Consider the following 12,734-nt stretch of genomic DNA (forward strand, 5'->3'; position numbering starts at 1 on the left):
TTTGATTTCTGTTATTCCATTAGCAGTGGCGACTCTTAACTTCAGGTCATAACGCAAACCATGACGTCATCTCCGTCCGGATCTAACATCGCACCACCCCGTACAGACAATACGGTTCTCAGGTATGTACTTTCATATCGTCCTTGCTTATTGGCTTATGTCATAGTGCTCTGGATTTTCAATCCCCTTCCCCGCCCCTTGAGTCGTAGCATCCTCTTCCTAGTTCTAACTTCCTCAACTCCAAAGGACCATCGTCTGACTAGCAATGTTACCGTGGCCTGCCTTGTCCCTCTTTCCAATAGACCGGATGAGCTCAGTCTGTAGAAGAGACCTGACATTATTCAAATAGTAGCGATGATCTCCACAATGCGCTCGCCTCTCTAGGGGCCGACGACCTTGACCCTGCGCTGTCACACAAGGTCACCACCACCTATAGCGGCATGTCACCCATGGATAGGTTCGCTGCCGAGACCTGCCAGATACAAGAGGGTCGCACCACCATGGAGAGCCACGCAGACGATCAGGCTCTCAGTGGACAGGCAACCCAGGGTTCTGGAAATGGCGGCTTTAATGGGCAATAGTGCACCCGTTGGAGAATTCTCTGAACCAACCGGGTCGGGGCATGCAGATGGTGACATGGGGTACATGAGGTGGCCGGTCCACTAGTTTAAAGCACCAAGATCCTCACTATGTCCCTAAGTTTACAACGGCCGTTAGGGACCAGCGCCATATAGCCCAGATGGTTGAGGGACGGGAATGTCCCCGCCCACCAACTTGTGGACCGCTTGTAGCGGTGGTGGCGGGCTGCGGGGACCAACCCATGTGCCGAGCCGCTTGATCAGCGGATGGAACGGCCACGCACCCGCAACCTTATTTAGCGGATTCACTGTCACAGCTCCATCCAAAATGAGAGCATTGAGGCAGATGAGTAATAAATTCGTGTATATAAACCCCGTGTGCTTACTTGTAGGATGCCCTACATTGGCGAATGGCAACCCACTCATGCATGGACTTGGCGTCGTGATTTCGATAATCTCGATCATGCATTCACATCTTCGAGATAAATGCTCACTGAGTGATGGAGACTAGAACTCTGTAATGTATTTTGTCATAAGGTCGACACGATCAATGTGCATAGATAGATGTGTGTATTGATGTGTATGAGGTAGGATCTGCATCCTGCCCACAGAGACTATAGTGTGTGGTGGAGGGGCTGTAGACTGCCAGTGGCCTATGGCACCTCCTTACAACAAATTTCACCATAGGCGGCATCGGCGTATAGGCCTAAATGTCTATGAAAGCTTAAGCAGTAGTGTCATTCCACTCAACCTCTAGTTCGACATCGGTGTAGCCTGAAGACTCATCGTCCTCGCTATCTGCATTATTGGAAAATTTGTCATCAGCATGAGGTGTAGCTATCGCTGAAAGCGTCTCGACCACCGATTCTCCGGGAGATAGAGTATCCGGGATGGTGCTGCTCTGTTCAGAATGATGAGCAGCATCGTGAACAGCCCGTGCCCGCGTCGTCGATACGGAAGGATTTGGGCTCTGCCTGTGTCTGTCATGGCCATCCACCTCGAAAGAGCCATCATCGAGCGTCGATGCGGGTCATTTCCTAGTGCTAACGGCACATTCGTCGACCCCTCCGCGATGGACAATCTGGAGGCCATCGTCGACCTCGCCATTTTTCCACAGCCACCTAAGGCACTTCCAGGCACTCCACCTACTTTCAGGCTTCTTCCAAAGTAATCCTCCTAGTAGAGGCCGAAGCGTGTCTGGCGCCTCATGCATGTGAGGAACTATGATGCTGCGCATCCAATCCCCGAAATTGTTAGGATCCCACTTGTCGTCCGAGGGTGGGTGCCAAGAAGTAAACATCTGCACCCCAATCAGACCAAGAGACCAAATATCTACCTTATTGGTATACAATCGTGGCCTTTCAAACACCTCAGGAGCCACGTAGGTCGCTGTGCCGGTAAAGGTATCCATCTTTCCGGTAACACTGTGCTTTGAGGTACCAAAGTCGGCAAGTTCGAAAGTAAGCCCATGTTCTCACTTTTCGATAAGAGCATTGTCCGGTTTCACGTCTCGGTGGGTAATACCAAGTTCATGCATGTGGTGGAGTGCGCTAGAGAGATGTGTCAACACCATCAGCCTATCGTGTAGTTCGAGATCTGGTAAGGCCTCTCGAAGGTTCACTGGTATGTATTCGACAATCATTCAAGGTGGTAACGACACATCCTCTGCCAGAACCAGGTCATAAGCCTTAAGAACGTGCGGCTGGATCAGACACAATGGGTATTTGGTTCGATGGGAGGCGTAGATCGGACGACAAATGCACCTACACGATCGAGTTGCATAATATGCTTATACTCTTTCTGCAATTCTTCAAAGCGCTTTCTCGCAGTGTCATGGTTATCGTTGGTCCTGTAATATGGCTCCTTGGCCCCGAAGATGTTCCCTGTTGATCTGTCCTTGACCATCATAACCGATGCAGACATTCCTTTGCTTTCAATTCCTCATTCATTCACATACACAGAGCCGTTTCTTCCACAGCGAACGTTATGTTTCGCAGTCTCGGGCTGGCTTTGTATAGAGGATATGTACTTCGGCACGGTGCGTAGAATATATTCGCTAAATGCCCTGGCCACTTTCCTGTACTCTCTATTTTCGGCATTCGTTCGCTCCGGAGGCCACGCCCGAAAACTGACAGCCCCCAGGTCGATAGTAACAGGGCGTGAAAACTCCATAGGCTCACCGGATCTGCAAGTCAGAATTCGATCGCCATCCTGCATGTGGATCCTTCCATCTGACAGTACCGTCACTCTGGGATTATGAATGACTGGGCTGATATCAATCCTTAGGAAGCGTCTGCTGATACCGGTCTGGTTGTTCTCGGCGACCTGTAAATCACACTTGTCGGGATCGTTGTGAGAGCCGATGACCCAGCCCCGTGGATCAAACAGGTGTCTGCCGATTTCCAGGCAAAGAAAGGGTGGCTTGAGTTCCTGTTGTTTAGGTTGGGCGCCTTTCCAGGACTCGTCGGCATCATCAGTTGGGGGTAAGAACTCATATCGCGAGTTCTCAGAGAGCTTGAGAATATTATCGACGCCAACGAAATGCCCCAGAACCAGTACAGCTTTGGAGATTGACAGCCTAGTACTCGTCATAGTGAAGATGGGGGAGAAGGCACCGAGACCAAGCTAGCTAGCTTAACGGTGCTGAAGAACGGGGATGTTTGAATGAAAGAGGGCGGGGCCGCGGAGGCATGTGGGTTTAAAACAACATGGTTCAGCCTGCATGTATGTCAATTCGTAAAGCGTCAAACAGATATTCTAAGACGAAAAGGAAATGAAGATATCTAAGAATTGCTGGATTAAATGCGCGCGCGGATGCCAGCTGATGGAGTGGAGGGGTCCTGACTTCGGCCTGACGGTCCCGGCGCCTTCAGGTCCACAACGGCCACCAAGGTCCACTGCTTCGGTGCTAGCCTCCAGGTCTTGATGCCGACACTTGTGGGAGAGGGCTGCGGTGACTCGATCTGCTGGCTTGGACGGCATGGATTACTACTCGTACTAGTAGTACCGGCAACTTTGATGGGGGGCTTGCGTTTATATAACGTACTTGGGAGTCCAAACGGGAACTTTGAAGTAGATGGGCAATAAGAAACCAAGTTTGTGCCTTACCTTGCGTACACACTTACAAGTAAGATGGAGTGTTACTAAGGTACGTCATTCACGCAGATTAGTTGTTTGCAGGGACGTCTTCTGGACAGGGGTCAAGAGACCCTACTCGTACAACTCAAACCTACTGAGACAGTCTCAGCTGGAGACAACCTGTAGAGGTAGGAACCCTGTACTCCGTGCAGGGCTCTCAGATATTAATAAATGTGATTGCCAAGGAGCTAGCAAAACCGAAAATCCATCGTGATAATGGAAAGCTATCGAAGTGTCTGATTTTCATCTATGCGAGTAGCACGTACTCATTCTGTCAACAATGAAAAAAAGCTACCCGAGGGGCTACAAGTGCTCGTACTTTGTGGATTGCTGCTATGGCTCAGTGCTAATGAATACATCGTCGTATATCAAGTCAACAGGCCTGAAAACCTTTAGTTCAATTGAATGAATTGAAGTTCTAAAAAAGGCTAAGGGATCATGTCATAGAAGTAGAAACTACGGCTACGACTACTACGACAATAGTACCTCACCGAGTATCATGAGAGAAGAGATTAATTAAAGTACAGCAGCGAAGGGTGCTCTTAGTACGAAGTAGTTGCAGTCATTCATGACAACAGCTGGGAAGCTGTGGCTTGGCCACCCCTCCGTAGGGATCCTCCCCTGCAAAGTGGACGGGTAGGTACCAGATTGGCTGCGGTACTAAGCGCTTCAGACCTGGTGATGATCCATTTGGGATTTAATCGCCACCCGCCATCTGGTGTCACCAACAGATGGTTGGGATGCTGGGCAATAAAGCGTCCAATTGGTTCAACATCGTAAGCCGGCACTCGGCAGCTTGCGGGGTCAAGCGCTCTCCGGCCCCCACGAGGCTGTGGCATTTCCTGTGGCGATTTGTCCTACGTGTGGCTCACGAGATACGTATCCATATAATACGAGGCTCGAAACTCGCTCTTGGACTCTTCTCTGCCTGCTGTGTTGATTCACACATGGTTAACGCAAGCTGATTCCCATATGCGCATGACCCAAAGTCGCTCTCAGATCCGGCCTCTAATAGGTTGGCTCCCTTTGACCCGTTGGCAGTTGACACCGGAATTAATCTTCGGTTCTCAACTGCCACGATGTCGTGCCAAACCCCCGGTGTTTAAGGCAGCAGTTACATGGATGGTCAACTAGCCGCTGTCGAATCATGGGCCTGCCCTCAAGCCATGGCAGATGTTCAGCTTGTCACTAGCAGCTAGCGCCCTTCGTTGCCTTATTGGGCTCAACTACCTGAGATTCTTGTCGAGTTATGCCCCGAATTAAAGCCCAGCCACGTGGACATGGACATGGAACGTGGCCCGTCCGGCCAATGATGGGTCGATGGTGCAGCCTGATCTACAGGGAAACTCGGGACGCCCGATGGTGCTCAGGCCAAGCAACTACGGTCGTTTTGAATAGCAGGTATTACTATTGGTGGGCTGGGAACAATACCCCGTGTGTAAATAGTGGACCATCCCCCATTGTCGCCACCTAGGTAGGTAGCCCACGAGGATGCGATCGCAACTGGACTGCTCACCTCGAGCTCAGGGCCCGGTTGGGACGCTTCGCAGAGATGCCTGCAATGGGCCTGTGGACCCAATCCTGGTGCTTGCCCAGGTCAACGGCTTGATCAACGACGTGTAGGCATTCGACCTTCGTCTCTGCACAACTACCCGAGTTTTTATCGATGTAATAGCAAGTTCGGTATATGATTACTTGCCGACAATAGGCCAATAGGAGGTCATAGCGTCAACAACCGGCAGGTCTCCCTACAATTGTGTGCTATGCAGTGCGGCTTTTTATCGTAGACACTCCGGCCACGTCATATGGAGCTGGGGACTCTAGGTGAACACGGCCATGCCGACAGCAACCCTGTTCATGCCATGTTTTTGTCAGGGCTGAAGAATCCCTGGCCAATCCCTCTGTGGGGTCCAAGAGCACATCAAGATGATCAGTCACAACCATGGAGCCAGACTGCCGAAAGGGAGAACATCTAGCCTCGTTGGAGCTATCCTAGACTCGAGAAATGAGAACTAGTATCTCTTTGAGTATGTCAGAGTTCTCTCTGAAGTACCAGCCCCACTTCCCCCCTGCCTTTCAGCGCTGTTGGTAACCTAAATTACGGTAATCCCAGCTCGGTGAATGTCCGTTGGCAGGTAACCCCCATACACTAGGCTGGTTGGGACATGCGAGACCTGAAAGAGATGAGACAGGATGAGCCGCTGGCAGCACATTCATATCATGGAGGCATGGCTAGTTGTCTCGCAACGAACCCAATATGCAAGCATGATCGCGACGACTACGTCAAAGAAGAGGCCAAGAATGCATTTCCTATATACTTGAATAAATAGCCTCCTGTATCTCCCTCCCATGGAAATATTTACCATCTGCAACACTCTATTAACTTTTCCATCTGCCCATGCGGTGTCTGCGACTTTCGACTTGCGAATTGAAATATTCCTTATACAAGTTTGACCATGACATCCTCTGCATCGAATTCCAATATTGCACCACCCCATACCGACGGTACGGTAATCAGGTATGGATTTTCCCATCTGTTTTCCACTCTTTCAGGGCTACATTACAATGCTCTTGAGTTTTGAAACCCTTCTCCCCTCCCTGACTCATGGCGTCATCTTCCTGGTACCCATCTGTAAACAGTTTAATGTTACCACATGGCCTACCTTATCCCTCCCTCCAATGGGGCGGATGAGCTTGGTCAGTTCACAGACTAGGGCTAATAGCATTCAAATAGAAACGACGATATCCAGCGTGGTCTTTAATCTCTAGACATCAACCTCAAATCTACATTTCTAGAGAAGGTTACCACGACATACAGCGGTATGTTGCCTATGGATAGGTTCGCAGTGGAAACGTGCCAGTTGGAGGATCGCAGCACCACAGACCACCAAGCCAGTGTACCGGTACATGGTCCCCCTTCCAGCTGCCAGGGAACCCAGGGTTCTGACGGCGGCCACTCCAAGGAGTAATTATCTATCTGTCGGATCATTGAATATGAATCAGCTGGGAGGGATATAGTCGGGATGATTTGGAATTACTGGGGGCAAACGAAGTACGACACACGCCGCATAGAGGACTCAATTCAAGAAGTACACACAACCTACACACAATCTACCAACTACTATTAGTGCATTCTGCAGTGATCCACGGAGTGCAGATACCGGCCTGCCAAGTGGACATGTGGTTCCAGAACATGCAGGGTGGTCCATGGCAGATCCACAACGGCCCGTTCGGGACTTGGAAATGCACGGACGGGGATGGTGGGGCCGCTGTGGCCTGCGGGGACCCGGTCCCGACCGCTAGGGTCAACACGGAAAGGCGCCTGCATAACCTCCATTGGGGCATTTGTGGGTGTTTCTGCATCCAAAACGGTAATTCGAGGCAATCACGTTCGTTTTACGGCTGCGGCCGAACAAGGTTTTGCTCCCTCGAACTGGGCAGGTCAGGAAAAAATTCAGTCATCTTGCACCAAGTCCTACCAGGAGTATGATGTGTCTAGCGTATGGCAATTCTTCTCGATGAGTCTGACACTAGCTGTCGCACTATCAAATCTAGGGGCTCTTCAAATGACATATTCTGGACATTTCACTAAGGTGGATTTTACGGAAACACCTCCGAGATGAATGATCATCGTCACAAAGGTAGCCTGAGGTGGATATAAAAGGACCGTTGTTATTAATCACTGCAAGCAAACCACACTTCCTCCCACAACATATCATATGCTATCTCAAGGAGCGACTAGCCAACTCAACACCCCCGCATCTCCATCCACAACCTCTCTCCAACTCTCTCAGGGCCAATTTAGGAAATCTCAAAGTCGGCGGGAACGCAGTAGGGGCTGTGGCTAGGCGGGAAGAACTTGCACACAGTGTCGGGCGGGCACTCTCCCGAGAACTATTTCATCATCAATCACATTAGCCAATCTATCTCACCAATTCCTCTTCCTCCTCTTCTTCTTCTTTTTTTCATAGAAATCATGGGAATACTCACAACCCACTTGCCGGAGACGTCGCACGTCTGCCAGCCCTCGGCGTTGTTGGTGCACGAGTAGGTGCCGGGCTTGCACTTCTTGGTGGCCTTGGGGCTGGGGGAGGCAGCAGCCACGGCGGCGAGAGAGGCGACGGTGAGGGCGAAGAACTTCATCTTGGAGGATGGTTTTGATTGCTTGATTTGGGCTTGGAGTACTTGCTTGCTGTCTATGCTTGCTTGATGTGTTGATGGAAACTCGACAAGATGAGGCGGATGGAAAGGTCGGGTTTTATAGATGAGTTGGTTATACGTAGAAACACGTATAGGGCATTCCAAAACGTCCATAATTTGCGAAACACGTAGCTCACGGTCTCCCGGGGCCCAGAATACGAGCTGATCACCGCTGAGCGACTGGGAGTCGCCGCCACGCTCATAGTGGGCGCCCTCTTACCTCGTATGCCTGCACCGCCCGGCTGAGCTGAGAGGCCGCATCTTACTCATCTGGGAGATGGGTGAGGATACTATTGGATGGTTTGTGCTTAGTCTGGGCAAATTCACTACTGGCGATCTAGAGAGTGCTGGGCCAACGAGAGTAGCAGACGGCCCGACAGCTGACAAGCCATGGCGTCTGTATGCCTCGGAAATCAGGGTCAGAATTGATTTACTGGTAGCGCCTGTTACTAAAATTATTATGGTTTAGGTGGCCTGGGGCTGGGGCTATTAGGCTCTGGGATGGTGCCCGGCCTTGTTTTCCCCATCGTCATCATGGTCCATGTCAGTTCGTATTCGATGTTTACAACTCACCACCGCCCGACGACCCGAGGTAGCCCTACGGCCCCGATTGGACCAAAGGTGAATAAGATGGCGTTGGTCACACTCTTTCCCCGTGACCCCCCACCTCTGTGCTTTCTTGGCACGAATCCCCGCGCTGGGGTTAAGCTATTAATACAATGCGGTCGCATTGGGCAGGGAATTGAAAATGCCCGAGTGATGCGTGTCAATAGTTAGTCGGCCTTGGTGACGAATGATGACGATGAGAAGAGCTGGACTGCGTGGCGGTGCATGCCGATATTTCCGAGTGAGATTCCATGTAAGCCCTCGAGAGGGAGGAGACGACAGGCAACGAATGAGGCGTAACACAACAGAGATTATTTGCATTTTATTGCAGTACAAGTACATCAGGTGAAGTCATCCGGTCTACGCCTTCATGCTCATCGGGTGCAACCAACTCAGCTGCCCCCTCATCGGCTCTTCGCCGGGCACGTAATCCAGAACCAAGCCCTTGCGGAACTGGGGCAAGATGCCAAACTTCATCAGCAGATCCTCTGCAAAGTTGGGAATCATCAACCACCGCGAGATGAGATAGTACGCCGGGTTCGCCCATGCATGCATCCGCGTCTCCAGGCCCGAGTTTAACAGATCGGCGTGGAGCGAGCTGCTCGAGCTTTTTCTCAGCGTCTCGTACGCCTCAAACACCTTCCTCAGGGAAGAATAATTCAGGGATTTCTCGGCAGTAGTGGGATTGGCGCCGCGGAGAATGTTGCAGAGCGCGACGATATCCTGGATGCCGTTGTTGAGGCCCAGTCCGACGTGCGTGGTGAACTTGTGGCACGCATCGCCCACGAGCACAATCCTCCCCAGACTCCAGTGGTTGACGATGCCCTCCTCCAGATTTGTCAGCCCGGCCCCATGCCTTGTCTCCCAGACGTCCTTGACCTTGACCGACTGAGTCAGAGGGAACTCGGCAAACTCCGCAGCCAGCGTCTCTACGTCCTCGTCGGTGTACACGGTGCGTTCGCTGGTGGGCTGTGGCAGCCTCTTGTACAGGAAGATCCACCCGCGCTTGGGGCCGCTGAGGTACATGATGCACTTGTCGCGAGCCTGGATGTCGTACCCGAGTCCGGAGTCTGAAGGTAGCGGAAATGCGCCGAAGAGGAGCTGATATGTTGCCGTATATGGGTTCACCGGGTCCCATGTGCGTGACGGATTCTCCTTGAGAGCGATATCACGCATCAGGCGGCGCGTTGTGCTATGCACGCCGTCTGCGCCCATTACCATGGATCCTGGATATGTGCTACCGTCATCGCATTTCACCACGACACCAGAGTCGTTCGTCTCAATATCGACTAGCTTCTTGCTGGTCAAAATCTTTTCCCTCGCAGCTGGCGGGAGACCATTATACATAATCTCCACTAGCTCAGCGCGGTGAAAGACAACGGGCCCATGGCCGTGACTAAGTTTGAGATGTGAGCAGATGAAACTGAGGATACACTGTTTAGCCTGGGACTCACCCTTCTTTCATCCGCTGGTACCGTGTGCCCTCTTTGAAGATATGGCCGTCGACGGTAAAGGACCTGTGGTGCCGCAGCTCACCCCCCACGGCTTGGAGTGCATCTAGAAGACCAAACTGAGACATGATCCTTAGGGTATGGGGGTGAACCACAATGCTGGCGCCTTTGTCCTCAACGATTGCGGCTCTGCGCTCAAGGATGATAAACTCGATGCCGGCGAGGTGAAGGGCGTGCGCCGCGGCCAACCCGACGGGGCCTCCGCCGACGACGATAACTTTAAAGTCGCTGCCCATGGTGAGAGTTGTGAGTTGTAAGTATTCCCAAGGCGTCATGAACTCATGGCTTGGGCTGTAGAATTCTGAGTTTCACATATGGGGACGCTTAAACGTATATGTATGTGACAAACGCAAAAGAATGACTGTCATTCGAAGATGGCTAGGTGTTGAGCACAAGGCACAAACTACGGAGTGAAACCTCGGTGATCTACGCAGTAGTAGTCTCCTATCCCACGTTGCACCGGGAAATGGAAGATACACCGACACAAGTTACGCCGGTGGGACCCACACAGGATCCATTTCTCGGAGGATCTTGGAGTGGAGAACGGAGGTGGCTACATCAGTATTAACGGCGGTTGGAACACCAAATTTGGTAATCATTAAGGGGAGGAAGGATTAAAAAAAAGATATTCGCGGTAAGTTGTCTGCCTGAAGAAGGCAGGAATTGGGGAGGTTATGGTTCCGCTCCAACGGCCGAGGCAAAATGAATTGAGCCATTCATGAAGCTATCGTTGTCCAACTGACGATCATGAGTCGAGACCCCTGGGAGTCGAGACCCGCAGTATGGATGAGTGCGAGTACGAGTTATGAATGACGGAGGCTTAATTGCTCCGCTCATTGGTGTCTCTTCTAGTCTTGCCGAGCGAGCAGAGATTCTATTGAATATTTATCAGCTCATTTGCGACAACCTGCGAGGCTGAGGCCCTCCATCCGATTGACAAAATTCGACCCTATTCGCCATCGGACTTTGAATCTGGCCCCAGGTTCCAACACCCCCTTACACACTGTTGCAGTTTCCAGGCACCTTGAGCTAATCTTCGTTTGGCGACAACTTGAACATACCCACACAAAACCCTCCATCACAGAGGCAACATCATGGCAAGCACCGGAGTATCGGCGAGCGCGCCACTGAGACTCCCCTGCGGCGTCGCGCTCAAGAATCGCCTCGTAAAATCGGCCATGACCGAGAAGATGGCCGTCGATGGACAGCCCACCGCAGACCACCAGAGGATTTACAAGCGTTGGGCCACCGGTGGATGGGGCGCCTTGATTACAGGTGAGAATTGCCCAAGTGTGAGCATGTACCCTAGATTCACGACTAAGCAATGCTCCTCGAGCTAGGCAACATAATGGTCGATGATAGGTATCTCGGTGGACCGGGAGACATCTTCGTCTCGGGGCTAGACTCGGATATGATCAAGAGCTGGACCTCATTGACCAAGGCAGTCCATGAGCAGGGCTGCCCGATCATTGCACAGCTGTGAGTGACAGACGCGGATTCAACACATGATGTGATCTGAAAATTGTTATAGCAATCATCTGGGGCGCCAGTCGCCAGCCGGCATGGGGAAGAGAGGCTTCCTAGCCAAGACCATTGCTCCGAGCGCTGTACCGCTCAGCCTTGGTGATAGCTGCATCGCAACCGTCTCCAGGGCCTTGGTGTTCGGAACTCCACAGGCCATGACCCTGGAGCAGATTGACAATCTCGTCGCGCAGTTCACTCGTGCGGCAAAGCTGGCAGTAGAAGCTGGATTTGACGGTGTTGAAATCCACGCGGCTCGTGAGCATGACCCTTGTACTTAAAGCGACATCAGTAGAAGGAAGGCAACTGACCAAGACGCAGACGGCTTTCTGATCTCCCAGTTCCTGTTGCCATCCGCCAACAAGCGCACAGACGATTTTGGCGGTTCTGCCGAGAAGCGCGCTGAGCTGCTCCTCCGTGTCATTCGCTCCATCCGACGAGAGGTCCCTGCGACATTCTGCGTTGGCGTCAAGGTGAACTCGGCCGATCACATGAACCCAAAGGGACTTGAGGACATGCTGCGGCAGGTCCAGCTCATCCACAACGAGCAGGTGGATTACATCCAGCTCAGCGGCGGCTCTTTTGAAGACCCCCAGGTTCGCCCTCCTATCCAAGCAACCCGTTTTTCGAAACATTCAGGGACTGACCACATCGACCAACAAAGATGCTCAGCAATCGCAATTCGATGCCAAGATCTGGGGCGCCCAGCGATCGGACCATTGCCCGAGAGGGCTTCTTCCTCCGCGCCAGCGAGGATATCCGTCGCAGGTTCCCCAACCTCATCCTATTTGTGACAGGAGGATTCCGCAGTCGTGAGGGTGTCAACGCAGCACTCGGCGAGGGGGCCTGTGACGCAGTAGGCCTTGGCAGACCGGCTGTCAAGTTTCCAGAGCTGCCCACCGGGTCATGTTCAATGAGAGTCTGCCGGAGGATGAGGCAAGGTTCGATGTCGAGGCTGCCCCATACCCGGGGTGGCTTGCAACCAAGATCCGTTCTATCGTGGGAGGGGCAGAAACTGTGAGTCTAATGCTTTATTTGCCTAGATGGCACTTTCTGGTTGAATTGCTTGACGGGCGAAACAAATAGCTAACTTGAAATCTAGAAATATTGGTCAGCCGCCATGCAGAAGCTTTAAGTTGCCACGTCTTTGCCGTCTTCGGCTTGATCATAGCGTCGTGGG

General features: G+C 52.0%; 4 protein-coding genes across 4 annotated transcripts; 2 read left to right on the forward strand and 2 right to left on the reverse strand.

Moving 5' to 3' along the window:
- Positions 1–60: 60 nt before the first annotated feature.
- On the forward strand, positions 61–581 carry ACO1O0_005039 (uncharacterized protein; the record flags this gene model as incomplete). Its single annotated transcript, XM_083194466.1, has 2 exons — positions 61–122; positions 353–581. 2 exons carry the CDS (start codon positions 61–63, stop codon positions 579–581), a joined length of 291 nt encoding a protein of 96 aa, XP_083049379.1.
- A 6,936-nt stretch (positions 582–7,517) lies between these two features.
- Positions 7,518–7,859, reverse strand: ACO1O0_005040 (uncharacterized protein; the record flags this gene model as incomplete). The annotated part of the gene is made up of 2 exons (XM_083194467.1): positions 7,518–7,610; positions 7,707–7,859. 2 exons carry the CDS (start codon positions 7,857–7,859, stop codon positions 7,518–7,520), a joined length of 246 nt encoding a protein of 81 aa, XP_083049380.1.
- A 1,023-nt stretch (positions 7,860–8,882) lies between these two features.
- ACO1O0_005041 (FAD-dependent oxidoreductase) lies at positions 8,883–10,269 on the reverse strand (the record flags this gene model as incomplete). Its single annotated transcript, XM_083194468.1, has 2 exons — positions 8,883–9,918; positions 9,977–10,269. 2 exons carry the CDS (start codon positions 10,267–10,269, stop codon positions 8,883–8,885), a joined length of 1,329 nt encoding a protein of 442 aa, XP_083049381.1.
- Positions 10,270–11,381: 1,112 nt separating this feature from the next.
- ACO1O0_005042 (uncharacterized protein) lies at positions 11,382–12,689 on the forward strand (the record flags this gene model as incomplete). Its single annotated transcript, XM_083194469.1, is given in 6 exon segments — positions 11,382–11,512; positions 11,565–11,812; positions 11,876–12,150; positions 12,219–12,410; positions 12,425–12,571; positions 12,657–12,689. 6 exon segments carry the CDS (start codon positions 11,382–11,384, stop codon positions 12,687–12,689), a joined length of 1,026 nt encoding a protein of 341 aa, XP_083049382.1.
- Positions 12,690–12,734: the final 45 nt, after the last annotated feature.

The sequence above is a fragment of the Amphichorda felina genome, assembly GCF_050947745.1.
Source record: "Amphichorda felina strain 45539 chromosome Unknown scaffold_5, whole genome shotgun sequence".
Lineage (NCBI taxonomy): Eukaryota > Fungi > Ascomycota > Sordariomycetes > Hypocreales > Bionectriaceae > Amphichorda > Amphichorda felina.